Source organism: Natator depressus, chromosome 15, assembly GCF_965152275.1.
Source record: "Natator depressus isolate rNatDep1 chromosome 15, rNatDep2.hap1, whole genome shotgun sequence".
Taxonomy (NCBI): Eukaryota; Metazoa; Chordata; order Testudines; family Cheloniidae; genus Natator; species Natator depressus.
The window spans coordinates 12,904,459-12,920,653 of record NC_134248.1 but is presented as its reverse complement, the minus strand read 5'-3'; the positions used below and the strand labels follow the sequence as shown (position 1 = coordinate 12,920,653).

At 42.3% G+C, this 16,195-nt stretch overlaps 1 protein-coding gene across 4 annotated transcripts in view; it reads left to right on the top strand.

The window, feature by feature from the left end:
* The window catches only part of MED15 (mediator complex subunit 15), a 42,710-nt gene that overhangs the window by 22,365 nt on the left and 4,150 nt on the right, over nt 1-16,195 (top strand). For 3 of the 4 annotated variants that reach the window (XM_074973019.1, XM_074973016.1, XM_074973015.1), the window contains exons 9-15: nt 2,988-3,107; nt 11,923-12,065; nt 13,092-13,219; nt 13,641-13,775; nt 14,156-14,219; nt 15,094-15,160; nt 15,919-16,079. In XM_074973019.1, the coding sequence (XP_074829120.1) occupies nt 2,988-3,107; nt 11,923-12,065; nt 13,092-13,219; nt 13,641-13,775; nt 14,156-14,219; nt 15,094-15,160; nt 15,919-16,079 (818 nt within the window). The remainder of the gene's footprint in view (nt 1-2,987; nt 3,108-11,922; nt 12,066-13,091; nt 13,220-13,640; nt 13,776-14,155; nt 14,220-15,093; nt 15,161-15,918; nt 16,080-16,195) is intronic. The other variant, XM_074973017.1, reaches the window with a different exon arrangement.

The following is a 16,195-nucleotide window of genomic DNA, read 5'->3' as shown; positions in this document are numbered from 1 at the left end:
AACTAAAATCATTCCTAAATCCTAACATGGATGAAGTGTGGAAGCAAGAATTTGACTTTTCTCTGAAGTTGTCATAGTGATTTTGTTCACACACGAGCATTCTGCTGCCTATGTACCAACCTTTTATGAGACTGTAACTGTGCTCAGATTGAGCAGATGAATGAAGTAAGCAGTGTCCTAATGACCAGAGGCTACATAAGATCACTCTGGAAACCACACAAAGATGAATGATGACCTGAACTTAAGTTTAAAGTTTAAGCCATTCTGTTCTGCTTTGACTTATTCCAGATGCTCAGAATGCAGATTTGCTTGTTGCTCTTTGAAAGCCAAGGAGTTGGTAATCCCAATGTGATGCTAACTTGGGTATTTGGGAATTCTGAATCCTCAAACTAAGGAATCAGACTTCATCTGGAGCAAATCTGGGTTTTTTTTAAGACTCAAGTTCTTATGTCCTGACTGACTGATACTATCAAATCATGGGATTTATATCTTAGGGGAAGAATCCTTTCTTTATTCCCCTCTTCTCTTAGGATGGATTCTCTCCCTTCTCCCAAACTAATTTATCCTGATTTTCACAGTGAGGGTATCTCAAACATAGTTTGTTTTGCCTCCAGTATCAGTTTTTCTCCAGAAGCCCCAGAGCAGGGTCACTGGAGCAGCAATGTCTTCCCATTTTTATACAATAAGTCTTGTAAATGTGGTGCTGATGTCCTGTAATTGCTTGCACAAAGCAACAGTAGTCTCTTGAACTCCTTCCCCTCCCTCACATACCAAAGGGGCAGGGGACCCTACTCACTGGAAATATTGTAATGAACTTTTTGAACACCTGGAAGGGTAGCAAAGGGCAAATTCCTTATTAGAATTATACCAATTCCATGACCTTCGAACAGCATATTCCCTTCCTCTCCAGCAGCACATGCTTAAAAAAACAAACTAAACCAAACAAACCGCCCAACAGCTGTAAGCCTTTGAATCAGAGTTTGTTCTGTTGCTTCATGGTTAGCCAGACTCCTTAACAGTGAATCTGCATCTAATTTCATTGACTCTGGAAGAGATATCTAATACACTCACTTTGGTGGTATGGCATGAGAAACAGGACCAAGATGGTACATGCGGTTCAGCATGGCATCCATGGGTTTTCACATACGTTACTGGACCCTCATGTGTGCACATGTGAGTTCGTGGGATGGGTGGACTAGGCTTTGAGGGACGTGTATTCTGCCAGCACTTTCCTTTTTGTTAGGGTTGTATTGCTCCACCAGCTCTTCTGTTGACACTGTAGCTATTCACTGCACTCTGTAGCATCCACCTGTGCTTTGTGCCAGTGCTCGGTTGTTTGCTTGTGATGGCTGTTGCATGCTGTATTTGTACATGTGCATGTGTGTGTGGTGTCTGAAGTTCTCTCATTTGTTTACCTTCTGAAATCCTGTCTCTGACATCCCTCACTTCCTGGATGGAAAGAGACCTCATTGCTCTGATGTTGTGAACTAACAGCTGTGCTGAATTTGATGCTGGTTTTTTATCAGTTATTGCTTTCCTTTCTCAGTCTTGCTGTGTTGTAATTTAATTTTATTTATTTTAACAATTGTAAGCACATGCATTCTCTGACTCTCTAGAGACATGTTGCTGGCTGCTTCAACCCATTGACACAGAACACTAAGCAAGAATGCCCACAGTCATTCAAATAAAAGGAGACTTCTTTCACACCTGGATTAGTTAGGTCCTTCTAGCAACAATTAGTAGTGTGCAGATTAGAGAAAGGGGACTTGGAGCTCTCTATCTGTCATAGAAGTGAAAAGCAATGAAAAGGAGCTCTTCCTAATTGATATGCACAAATGTGCCAAAATTCCCTGAATCCCAGTAGCAGAATGTGCCACAATATGCTAATTTTTCACTTGTTGTATCAGGCTTCTGATCGATAGCACATTCTGTGTAATTACAGCATTTAAAGCAATTATAAAAAAAAAACCTAAAAAAACTATGGTTTCTAGACCCAGCAGCCTGCAAGGAGATTTGAATGTTCTGGGACCAGGAGTAGCTCACCCCTAAGACTACTTCTAAAAATAAATCCATTCTACCACTGACCCCTGAAATCTGTCCTAAGCAGTGTTTATATTCCAGCTGATTCTTCCGAGTCCTTATAACTGAAACCAAGTAAAGAGATGAACATTCCTGAGGGAAGGCTACTTTATTGAAGTTAGTACTTTAGTACTTAATTGAAGTTAGTGGCCCTGAGGGCTGTTTATTTAGCAGAAGGGATGGGTGTTCACCCAAAGGGAATTCAAACTTTAGTTTTGACCGTACGTTTCACCTATTCTGGGGATTGCAGGAGGAAGGACGGAGTATTTTATCTAAACCATAGAGGTCCTTTCTATTGGAAGTCTCTTTTTTGGAGTCATACTGCCATAGGTTGGTTGGTTCTGAAGTCTTGTTCACTAAATCACAGGCTTCGTTGGAGGATTCTTATCAGCAGTTACTGTTGAAATGTCTGTCAATTCCATTAATGTGGAAAGATACAATGGTACAAATATTGCTGTGGGTTTCAAATCCTCAGATGAATCCATAGCATGGTAGAGGACATCAGAAACCAAAACTTGTGACAATATATGATTGAAGAAGCTTGTATAAAGCATTCTTGATAAGTCTGAGCCGTTAATTCCAATATTAAATTAGAAATTCAAGATGTCAGGCAAAATTTGGGAAACCCTTTCAACCAAATTATACTTCTATATAATTGGCCTTTTCCCATATACTTGAATTTAGATATCACCCCACACAATATTTAGAGTTCACTAGATACCCTATATCTCCATTTGTAGAGGGCATATGAAGCAGGGGGTTGGATCCATAAACTAGCTTATTAGGCTTATCTGGAGAAAAGTTCACTTGAGTCTCATCCCGGAGGTTGCATGTGCTTCTCATCCTGCCAGTGCACTGCATTTCTTGTTTTGCGATTACTTTTGTCTGTTGTCCCTCTGTCCTCAAAGATGATCACCGCAACTATGGCCAGAGGTGGGATGCAAATAAGACCACGGTTCCCGCCTACCACCGCTGTATCTGCCACACCTCCAAGCTCCATTCCTTTGGGCGGACAGCAAATGCCACAGGTATTTACTGAGTCGAAGTGCATTGTGTCAGGAATTGTACAAGGCATTCAGTGCTTGGGTTATATTTAGTGCTCATCAAATTAAAAGAAGTTCACTTTTATCTTCATCAAAATACTACGTTCAGATAATTGCTCTTAGCCACTCGTAGTGTTGGGCTTTATTTTTTTAGCAGGACTGTCCAAAGTGTACCCTTCTCCCTTAAATGGAAGCTTTTTGAGAGCTTGAGATATTGAATAAAGCTTTGAAAAAGTAACACAGTTCACATTATTTGAATGTTTAAAAATTCCATGTTCATATCTGGTTCAGGTCTCAAATGAATCGAATTTTCTGGTCTCTGCTTAATCTTTGCACATATCACAAAACCACTGCATGGCTAGTCTTTGCTCAGGAGAGGCCCCAGGACTCATATATGAAGTGTCATGGGCCAGGAGTGCAGGGCATTGGCTGAGTTGTGTTGGGAATCTTGCCTGACACCTCCCCATGCTATGCATTGCTCTAGCTAGTGTTAGTCCCTCTTTCATGAGCAATAAACTTGGCCAATTTCAGTTTCAGTTGATGATTGGGACATGGTGCAGGAGATATGGAGCTAATTGAAATGTCCCTGAACTGAAGAAAAAAATGTTACTACTTTAAGCTCCTAGTAAGGCTGCAAATTATGAACAATCTTCGCAAAAAATAAAACAACACATGATTATGCACCCAAATTACAGTTCTGGATTTCTGCTGCATTTCCTACCCCTCTTTCACTCAGGAAATTGTCCATGTTCTGCCTGTCCTTTCAAAAATATGAAGCAGGAGTCAGCATAGCTGCACTTTGTCTGTGGACCTGCCTCAGTGAAAAGGCTGACAGGGCCCTATTCCACATTTGGAAATGTGTTGGATCAGAATGTGCCACAGGTTCTGGGTCTATTACAGGAGTGAGTGGGTGAGGTTCTGTGGTCCCTTCTGATCTCTAAGTGTGAGTCTATTATACCTGCCATAACAGAACAGGCCCAGCACTAGCTTTTCTCACATTTGTATTTCACTTGTGCAGTATATGCCATCTCAGGAATGAACAGGGAAAACTAGAAGGAAGCAGAAAAGGAGTTTGGTGCCCCTCTACTTATTAGCATTGCCACAATAACAAAGTCCCTCCTCAGCTCTATGAATTGGTTATGAAATCCTCATGCACTACTGTTCTGTAGTGCTCAGCCCTGGGTGAATCTTTTGATTTAAAGCTATCTCATGCAGTGACAGTGAAGTGGAGATCAGTTCTTCCTGCTGCTCATCCCAGTGCTTGATTGGCTTTGCATGTATAATGAGGGACTCCCTGGGCCTCATGAGCTGCATGTCTTATATGTTCACACTGTCACCTTCACAGCTCATACCTCCCCAGCAGCTCCAGTTTCCATATTGCTTTCTCCTGTTAATGGATGACAAAAGACTTCTGCCATCCTCCCAGTATTGTGTTTTGAGTTTCTTTTGCTATCAGGCCTTGGAGCTCTGGGAGTATCTGAGATCATAAATCCTGAGTCCTTTGCACGGTGTATTTATTGCTGCTGAAGTGTCGCACTTTGTGTTAAAGTAAGGTGTTGGCTAAGGTGGCATGTGCGGCAGAAAGAGGCAGTGGCCAGAAATACACCACAGGCTCTGGCATATTTATTCAATGCCATTTTTTTCTGGTTGGAACTGGAAAAGTCTTTTAATCCTGCTAATTGTTCTGTAGTTGGAATTACTTGAGTCAAAGAAGAATTTCCGTAGGCGATGCTACACCGCTAGCCCTGAGTCTCTCATCCATCCAGTCTGTCAGTCAGCTGCCTGTTCTGTATATTGACCTCTTAGTGCTATTGTACCAGTGGTTGTTGGGAAGCCTTAACTCTTGACATCAAATGAATTAGGTGCAGATTGTAAGAGTCAATTTCATGAAAATTATGTCCTGTAGTATTGGAAAACTGGGGAATCGTAGGCCAGTGAAAGAGGGAAATGTGCACATGTGGCACCAGTTGGAATGAAAATAGCTCCTGGAAAATGTAGTGGGATGAATGGACCATCAGTTAGCAGGGGATGGGAAGAATGTTTTAAAAACTAAATTGACTTGGGCAGGTGTTTGGGTAGCTCAAGACCCACAGTGTGAATTTTTAAGTAAAACCAGTCCCCCAAAATTCAATTCAGATTGCAGAGAAATATATAGTTCTGCTTGTCCTGTGGATGCTGTGGTTTTGGTCTGTACCCTAGAGAAATGCTTGAATAATGTTGTTTGTTGGATGTGTCACCATTATCTTGTCTTCAGACCTGTTTCTGCTGGGTAGAGCAGCAGTAGAAAATAGCTTATGGCTAGGGCTGTTGATTCATCACAGTTAACTCATGCGATTAACTCAAAAAAATTAATCACGATTTAAAAAATTAATTGCAATTAATCACACTGTTAAACAATAGAATACCAATTGAAATGTATTAAATATTTTGGGATGTTTTTCTACATTTTCAAATATATTGATTTCGATTACAACACAGAATACAAAGTGTACACTGCTTACTTTATATAATTTTGATTACAAATATTTGCACTGTGATAAACAATGATAAACAAAAAATAGTATTTTTCAATTCACCTCATACAAGTACTGTAGTACAATCTCTTTATTATGAAAGTGTAACTCACAAATGTAGATTTTTTTTGTTACATAACTTCACTCAAAAACAAAACAATCTAAAACTTCAGAGCCTACAAGTCCACTAATGCTGATGCTTGTTTAAAATTAAAAAAAGTGTTAATTAAATTTGTGACTGAACTCCTTGGGGGAGAATTTTGTCTCCTGTTCTGTTTTACCTGCATTCTGCCATATAGTTCATGTTATAGCAGTCTTGGATGATGACCCAGCACACGTTCGTTTTAAGAACACTTTCATAGCAGATTTGGCAAAACACAAAGAAGGTACCAATGTGATATTTCTAAAGAGAGCTACAGCACTCGACCCAAGGTTTAAGAATCTGAAGTGCCGTCCAAAATCTGAGAGGGACGAGGTATGGCACATGCTTTCAGAAGTCTTAAAAGAGCAACACTCAGATGCAGAAACTACAGAACCTGAACCACAAAAAAAGAAAATCAACCTTCTGCTGATGGTTTCTGACTCAAAAGATGAAAATGAACATGCGTCAGTCCATTCTGCTTTGGATCGTTACCGAGCAGAAACCATCATCGATGCATGTCCTCTGGAATGGTGGTTGAAGCATTAAGGGACATACGAATCTTTAGTGCATCTAGCACGTAAATATCTTGCGATGCCAGCTAAATAGTGCCATGAGAATGCCTGTTCTCACTTTCAGGTGATATCGTAAACAAGAAGCGGGCAGCATTATCTCCTGCAAATTGTAACCAAACTTGTTTGTCTGAGCAATTGGCTGAAATAAGACTGAGTGGACTTGTAGGCGCTAAAGTTTTACATTGTTTTATTTTTGAATGCAGTTAGTTGTTTGTACATAGTTCTACATATGTAAGTTGAACTTTCATGACAGAGAGATTGCACTAAGTACTTGTATTAGGTGAATTTAAAAATGCTATTTTTGTTTTTTATAGTGCAAATATTTGTAATAAAAAATAAATATAAAGTGAGCACTGTACACTTTGTATTCTGTGTTGTAATTGAAATCAATATATTTGAAAATGTAGAAAACATCCCAAAATATTTAAATATGGTATTCTGTTATTGTTTAATAGCACGATTAATCATGATTAATTTTTTTAATCGCTTGACAGCCCTACTTATGGCTGTAGCTGGTTATTGGTAGTCTGCGTAAGTCTATCTACTTGATCTCAATTATTGAAAGATTAATTTGGTGATAGTGCTAAAGTTAAGAAACTTGGTGTCATATTTGATAACACCTTTTCGAAGAAAGGACCAAATATGGACTTGGTATAAAAATATTGGGTGTCCAGGCTGTGCTTTCGATTTATCCTACATGACAGAAGAGCAGCATGTGCCCCTGTCACCAAAAGACTTGATTGTCTCTTTGCAGAGTAGCTTCTGGATCTTGCTAAGAATGCCGCTGCACTGTTAATTGCTGGTAGGGCTTAGGACTCAACAATTTCATGGCTATTGAACTTGCCACCAAATTCAGAACTGAGCTCCATTTTTTTAAACTTTAGTCTAAAAAAGTTGGTCTTCTAGCCCTTGCGACTGAAGTGCTATGAAGCACGAACTGAATGTCAGTGGGGTCTCGCTAAGTCTAAAACAATAACCAAGAGGAGTGAGCTTCCCTATTTACCTCATTTGGGTTGACTCTGAAGCCTACTGATGGTAATTTAAATGTCAGATTAAATAGTTCTTTTCTATTTTAATAATGTTTAGCCGAGTGTTTCTGCTAAAATAAGAGCCAGTGTACTAATCCCAAATTGTCTGCTACATATTCTTTGGTGTCAAAATCTCCAGCTTCCCCTTCTGATCTGCTACAATCTCCAGTAGCCTTGACTGCTACAATGCCCTTATGAAATGTTGGTACAAAAATTTTGAGCACACTGGAAATCTAGGAATAAAGTAAAACTGAATGTAATATCAAATTAATAGAATGGATACAGATCCAACTGCAAATATGAAAGCCTGTGTTAAGCTTATTGTTTCTGCAGAATTTTCAGTCTTGCCACCAAAGCAGGGGCCCTTGATGACAAACTTAAATCCAGCTTGCTACAGGGTACACAGGGTTTTGTTCACTGGCTTAAGCATTAAAAAAATATAAGTATTGTTAGGTAACTGATTGCTAGAGTTTTCCTTTAGGCCAAAAGTATTTTTACTACTTGGTGAGATTCCCTTAAAGAACATGGCAGGATTATGTGCAACAGCGGGTAGCTTGGATTTGCTGGAGTCTTGCTGGGTGCATACTGTCAAAACCTAAAGTCCAATTGAGCTGGACTTCACAGAGCTAGTCTGAGCCAGTTGTAAAGATCATATCCTGGAAACTGAGGTTTGGTTTTGTTGTGTAATCTAATCCTACTCCCTGGGAATAGTGCAGCGTAGGAGTCAGAAGAGTACAAATGTATAAGATGGCCTCTGGTAGGGGAAGATTCGTGAAGCAACAAAGCAGCCTTGGGAAAGGAAGTTGTGAGATAACTAAAACTTTGGTGGGCATGGACTGAAGAGGTCGGTGCTCAGCACAAGCCTGACCTGCATCTCCTAGTACTTTACTCTCAGCAGAGGGATTGCTGCCAAAAAGGAGGCAGGAGCTTCTTATACAGGAGGTCAGACTAGAAGACTGCCTTGGAATATATGAAACTGTCATAACCACACTGAGTGTCAAGCACCTGACTGCAGCCTCCCCACTTGACTCCTGCAGGGGCTGCAGGCTGGTTTTAAAAGAGGGAACGTGCTCTGTGGATGCTCATACCCAGTGGTGAGCTGGAGCCAGTTTGCACCGGTTCACGCAAACCGGTTGTTAAATTTTGAAGCCGGTTTAGAACCGGTTGTTAAAGGGGTGGGCAAACTGCGGCTCGCGTCCTGCCTGAGCTCTCGGTTGCGGAGGCTCCCCTGTGAATTTTTACTCACCCGGTGGCACTCTGAGCCTTCGGCGGCGGGTCCTTCACTCGCTTTGGGCCTTTGGCGACACTTCGGTGGCAAGTCCTTCAGTGCCGCCGAAGACCCGGAGCGACTGAAGGACGTGCCACTGAAGTGCCGCCGAAGATCCGGAGCAACTGAAGGAACCGGTTCTTCAGCTTCTGGCAACTCATCACTGCTCATACCTTGTGGGAATGGGTAGTACTATGAAAGGAAACAGGATATAAGCATTAATTTAGTTTGCCATTGTGTAGTAGGGGCACTGTACAGTGCGTATTCAATCTTTTAAAGAGAAGGATCCCATACATTGGAGATGAGGGTCTGGTCCTGAGCTAGGAGCACTGCAGATGCAGTCCTTTGCTCTTCAACAGCTCACGCTATTTGATGTGCTCTGAAGGGATACTTGCCAAGAAGAGAGGACCTGTGCATTGGGGCAGACTAGGAGTTAAAGCAGGAGGAACTCTCTGAAACGTTTTTCTTCTTCCTCCACTTGAGCTCTTGGGGCACAAAAGTTCCATGGGAGGCAGAATTACGCCATTTAATTCCAAGCATCGTTCTTCAGCTGCTGGGAAGAGAGCAACTGGCAAATATTCCCCTCCCATGGAAACCAGTGAGCACAGCTTATTATGGAGAAAAGCATCTGGAAAGAGAAGTCTTGAAACCATGTATTAAAGTCATGGGGGAGTGGGTGGGAAAGGAATGGTGTTGCCGAAAGTAGAAATGAGACCATAACATGTTACATTGCCATGAACCTTAAGCTGTACCTTAGTGGATGATCAACTAGAGCAGGGATTCTCAAACTTTTGTACTGGTGACCCCTTTCACATAGCAAGCCTCTGAGTATTCTCCCCCTCCCCCCCCATCAATTAAAAAAACTTTTTTATATTGAACACCGTTATAAATGCTGGAAGCAAAGTGGGGCTTGGGGTGGAGGCTGACAGCTCACAACCCCCTGAGAGGTCCCGACCCCGTTTGAGAACCCCTGAACTAGAGTGTCTGTTGGTTCAGAGAGGCCCTGGATTTCCATCTAGCTAGATCATTTGGGTTCATTTCTTTTTCTTGCCTAGAATCTCAGTCCCTTCAGTTTTGCTCTTGTCTTTTCCCTGCTGTTTTGCTGTGCCCTGTCTGCTGGCTGAGGGGGGCACTCTACTAAAATCCGACTCACTGGAACACCACATGTAGGATTATAGTAACCTGCACGTTATGGCTCATTGTAAGCAGCATAAGAGGTAGAAGAGAATGTAGAGGACAGCCAGTTAGTAAAAGTTTAACTCTTCCTGTACCCTTAAGATGTGTTGTTCCAGGCCAAGGATACCTTGTGATTCTCTGGGTGCATAGGGTAGATCATGCCATGCTTCCTATGTTTGCTGCGTTCATTATGGCCTGTGACAGTAGTGGGCTGGCACTGAATTAGTGAGGGAAAGGAGCAAATCTACAGAGCACCTGAAGTGTTTGGAAAGTAGAATGATCTGGAGGATGGTGTGGATTGCACCCTCAGCAAGTTTGCAGATGACACTAAACTGGGAGGAGAGGTAGATACGCTGGAGGGTAGGGATAGGATACGGAGATACCTAGACAAATTAGAGGATTGGGCCAAAAGAAATCTGATGGGGTTCAACAAGGACAAGTGCAGAGTCCTGCACTTAGGACGGAAGAATCCCATGCACCGTGACAGACTAGGGACCGAATGGCTCGGCAGCAGTTCTGCAGAAAAGGACCTAGGGGTTACAGTGGACGAGAAGCTGGATATGAGTCAACAGTGTGCCCTTGTTGCCAAGACGGCCAATGGCATTTTGGGATGTATAAGTAGGGGCATTGCCAGCAGCCCCACACTACAAGAAGGATGTGGAAAAATTGGAAAACGTCCAGCGGAGGGCAACAAAAATGATTAGGGGACTGGATCACATGACTTATGAGGAGAGGCTGAGGGAACTGGGATTGTTTAGTCTGCAGAAGAGACAAATGAGGGGGGATTTGATAGCTGCTTTCAACTACCTGAAAGGGGGTTCCAAAGAGGATGGACCTAGACTGTTCTCAGTGGTAGCTGATGACAGAACAAGGAGTAATGGTCTCAAGTTGCAGTGGGGGAGGTTTAGGTTGGATATTAGGAAAAACTTTTTCACTAGGAGGGTGGTGAAACACTGGAATGCGTGACCTAGGGAGGTGGTGGAATCTCCTTCCTTAGATATTTTTAAAGTCAGGTTTGACAAAGCCCTGGCTGGGATGATTTAGTTGGGGATTGGTCCTGCTTTGAGCAGGGGGTTGGACTAGATGACCTCCTGAGGTCCCTTCCAACCCTGATATTCTATGATTCTATGAAAGGAATTTTTGTGCTCTTTGCTTTCCACATGGTAGAAATTAAGTTGGCTGATTATCAAGATCCCATTAGAAGACTCATGGTAAATTCATGGGATACTGTGATGTCATGATGTGCTGTCTTGTAGACTAGCTCAAATCACCTTTTGTTTATCTGAGTTAACACTACAAAATTATAGGAATAAGTTGTTTTATTTCAATCCGCATCGCTTAATTTTATCTCTTTGATCGCAAGTTGAAGAATAAACTTTATTGTACATAGAATTTCTCCTCTCAAGGGTTGTAGATTTGAAGTCATTGTGGCTTCTTAGAAGACTCCACAGCTTGAGCTTTCTGTCCTTTGGGTTTATGCAACCCCATCCCATCTCTAAAACCAAAATAACCTCCCCTTTCCTCATCCCATCCCAACCACTTGAAAACTTTTCTGGCTCCCCCAGGCTTTCCAATTTGAATATCAAGAGTCTTATATTTCACTCTCCATACATTGTCCTTTCCTTCCCTCTCCTCCTAAAGAAAAGTGATTTGGATGCAGTAGCCAAAAAATAAGAAAAGGGTTTGAATAATATAAATTGAAAGCAAAAATAAGGAAGGGTTCTTTCACCATGGTCATAAATTCTCAAGCCAGTCCTCCATGACCTTGTTTACTGTAGTTATAATAAAGGAAATGATAGTTCAGATGAAACACTTGCTATTGTAATCTAAGAAGGAGGAACTCAATAACTGACTCCAAAATAATTCTCATTTTTTGGAGTTTTACCTGTTAGTTAAATCTTGGTGTGAAACATTTCCCCTGAGTACCTCAAGAAAGAAGTGTGAGGTACTGGCAGTGCTCTCTTTATGGAGGAGTTTAGGAAACTAACACTTTCTGTTTCTTATAGAGTCCAGAGGCTGCTCTTCTCCATAGCCAAAGCCTTTTTAGATTGGTTCCCATTATCAGCTCTCTTCTTTGTTGAATGTATTCTTTCCCGTTTCAGGTCAGCCAGAGCAGCATTACCATGATGTCATCTCCCTCACCTGTCCAGCAAGCGCAGACACCCCAGTCAATGCCACCACCTCCTCAGCCACAGCCATCACCTCAACCAGGGCAGCCAACTTCTCAGCCAAACTCGAATGTCAGGTGAGCCAGAATGTGACCACCTGAGGTGAGTGGCAGCCGCAGATGCTCTCACCAGATGGTGATGAACATGAATGGAGGTTAAACCAAAGTTGTCATAGGTGCCTATCCTGGTGCACTTTCTAGTGGGGAGTCCAACCCTTGTGATGCCCTGAGGTTGACATTGCACGGATTGGGACCTTCAGTAGCACAGCTCTTGGGCTGTCATGTCATAGGAACCTGGAGGAGTCATGCTCATGTTGCTATCCCCTCCCCATTCACCTTCTCTGAGGCTACTCTGTGTTTAGCCACATACAGATACTCCCCTAACTATTGTGGCTTAATGGAAGGTGAGTTAAAGGATTGAATGGGATGTCAGAAGCAGAAGGCCATAGCCCCTAAATCCAAGGCTTCTGCTTGGTCTCCAGAGAAAGGCCCCATCATGCTCCTGGGTTGATGGAGGAGTTATTCAGAGACCTCTGGAGTTAGACCTACTAACAAAATTCCGTCTTGCTAGAGTGAGTCTCTCCCACTAAGTCAAAATTCAGTGGTGTTAGCTTTGGAATCTTTACTCAGTGCTGTAACCAGACCTTTCTGGCAGGGATTCTGAATCTTCACCTTGCAAGAGTGGTGTTGAAACTGACAAAAAGCTGGGTCAGTCTTAGATTGTAAGCTGTCTGGGGAAAAGACCTGTTTGTGCTGCAGCTAGCGGCACAGTGGGCCTGAGCAGTACAGTGACATACGGGTGGGATTTTCCAAACCGTTCAGCATTGGCCTAACCTTGCTTCCGTCAAAATCCATGAGATTTTTACCAGGAACTTCCCTGGGAGCAGAGCTAGGTCAATGCCGAGCACTTTTGTAAATCCCACTCCCGTGCAGCTGGGTGGAATACACACTCAAAGACAGTTGCCATCAGTGGGGTTTGCAGAATGCTGCAGCAGCACTCAGTAAAACATACCTGCTCAGACTAACCATTTCTTCTGCTAGCTTCTTACAGGCCACTTTGTCTTCATATTAAGTGTTGAGTTGACTTTCATTTCCATTCTTCAGCTCCGGCCCAGCCCCATCTCCCAGCAGCTTCCTCCCCAGTCCATCTCCTCAACCATCCCAGAGCCCAGCAGCTGCACGAACACCACAGAACTTTAGTGTCCCATCTCCAGGTCCTTTAAACACTCCAGGTAACTCATATGGTCATCAGTAAGAACTGTACTGCGGAGCATGATCCAGTGATGCATCTTAGTAACTAGAACATACAGAGAGAAATCTGAGGCTGCATAGTTATGCCGTTGGCTCTATGGAGCTCTACCAGTGAGTAGTATTTCAGTGGTGGACTTGCCATCTGCGCTACGTGTGCAGCAAGGAGAATATTCGAGTTTTGGAATTGTCTGATCTCATCTTTTTTTGTCATTGAATTACATGAGGGTTTTCATAATTTTCTGACAAAACCGAAATGGTAACCAGAAGGGGATGTAAAGGTCTGTTGACTCTGAGGTTTCATGCAGCTGGAAATCGCTAGCAACAGTTCATAAGCCAATGTCCTGCTTTGCCTGACCCCTCTTGACATGTGATATATAATCTTCACCTTTTTGCCTGGTGCAGGAAATCCAAACTCTGTCATGAGTCCAGCGAGCTCCAGCCAGTCTGAAGAGCAGCAGTACCTGGAGAAACTCAAACAGCTGTCAAAGTACATCGAGCCACTTCGGAGGATGATCAATAAGATTGATAAAAATGAAGGTGTGGCCCCTCGTATTTTACTGTACGGTTCTCCCTGTCGGCCTGTGTACTGCTCTTTTAGGGGTTCTGGCGGACTAAGCCTGTGTCTATTGTTTTCCTTGCTCATGGTTGCAAAGACTAAACTCTGAAGCATGACAACATGTTCATCTCCAAATCCCTTTCTTTCAGGACCTCTCTTTTTCTTTACTGTATCTAAACTTTCTTGGATACAGACTCTTCCTCATGAAAAGATGGAGAATCACAGGTCTTTACTACTTTCTCCTTAGATGGGTCATGTTTTCAGTTTTCCCAGCCTCCAGTTTTTGTGCTAATGACTGCAGAGCTGGAAGCTCTGCCTGCAGTGAGTGCATTTCTCACTAGTCCTTTTTATTTTATTTCAGATAGGAAGAAGGACCTGAGTAAGATGAAGAGCCTCTTGGATATCCTGACTGATCCTTCAAAACGGTAACGTCCTTTTCTGTTTAGCTTGTGCGAGCACCTCCCCAATGAACTCTCTTCCTCCCAAACCCACTGTCAGGAATATGAGAGAATACATAGGCTACCATGGAGTCCCAGATGAGTCGTGGTGTCCCAGACATTAGTCGGTCATCCTGCGGCAACATGCAGTATCTAGACAGCTCTTAACGCTAATCTGAATTTCCTTGTTTTTGCAGACCCTCAATGTTGTTGTATGACTAACTTTCTTTTATGTTGAGAAATCGCGGTGGGCAAGAGGGTTAAACTTCAGAACCCTGGTTTTGCTGATTCATTCTGTGTTGCAACGTCTTTCTAGGAAGTTGTGCAAAATCCTGCCAAAAGATTTTACAATGTGATGTCCCCTAAGACGCAGTATGGGATCTTTTGTGCACACAGTTTCATAGAAAGCTATTCAGTAAACTGATAAGTCAGGTGTGTTTTCTTTGCTGTAATACAGTCTGTTTGAGCTAATTGAAATGATTGGAGAAATCCACCTGGGTTAACTTCATTTTGCTGAAAACAGTCGGCTCTATTTCACTTAGACATTGTGGTATTCATTCTTTCTTTCTCTATTAAAGTCCCTCCTTAATGTGCCCTTCAGCAAAGCCATTTAAGGATCCAAGTAAGTTATTTAAAAATCTAAGCACTGTGTGATTGGACCTTTATTTGCCAGAATGTTAGGTTTGAACCATGTGATCTAACTTAGAATTTAAGTTCCCTGAGGCAGAGCTATAGTTCCTGTTTTGAACAGCATCCAAGCATATCAGCACTGAAATAATGTGGACGGGAGGCTCAGATATCACAAAGTCCTCATCTTGGACAGCAGAGCAAATTGGGCTAATTCTTTCCTCTTCCTTTTCAGATGCCCTCTGAAGACTCTACAGAAATGTGAAATTGCTCTGGAGAAGCTCAAGAATGACATGGCTGTGGTAAGCAATGGGGTTTACTTTTCATCTTACTGGAGAGTTAGGCTGGCAGTGAATTCCACAGAGGGCACCAGTTTGGCAGAATTTTCCCATCTCTTTGTGTTCACAGTGCTGGACTGAGCAAGTAAACAGAAAACTGGTTAAACACTGGGCCATTCAGCAGGAATGTCCTCGTGTGTACCTCTTAAAAATTATTCTGCTTACTGAACTTTCAAGTATTCATGCTTTGTACAAGCACCTAGGAATGGATCCTTGTTCTTGTCTTTAGCAGATGTCACCAAGACAGGATTTCTACATGAAAGATACTGACAGTGTCAATTTTGTTTACTATGGGCTTGTCTACATGGGGACAGTCAGGAAAATTAATCCCAATTATTTAAAGGTGTGAATGCAAAATAGATTAGTTAAACTGCATTAAACCCCTGTATGGACACTCTCATTCAGAATTAAAGTGGTCTTAATTTCATTTAGCGTAATTCACTTTCAAAGTTTAATTATGAATGAGTGTATCCATATAGCTGTTTAATACAATTTAACCAATCCATTTCAAATTCACAGTTAGTTAATTTGAATTTACTTTACTGCGAGTATACGTGGGGATACTGAGGAAGTGTTTCTAGAGTAACACAAAACAGAGATTAGAGGGATTCTTAAATGTATTGGAAATACTGTAGTGCAAGTTTGCATAATGAATCAATGTGTCTCATATGGACTATTTGTGACTGACAGCACATAAAATAAGATGTGCTTCTTTGCTTTAGCCCACGCCACCACCTCCACCAGTGCCCCCTACCAAACAGCAGTACTTGTGCCAGCCACTTTTGGATGCTGTCTTGGCAAACATTCGTTCACCAGTCTTCAACCATTCCCTCTACCGTACCTTTGTGCCAGCTATGACTGCGATACATGGCCCTCCAATCACGTATGTATCATTGGCCTTCTGTCTGTCGTCTTAAGAAAAATTGTTTGGTTGAAACGTTGGAAGGATGGGCTGGCGTGATGGATATGTGCGTGCTTCCTTGTCATCTGTAAAGTACT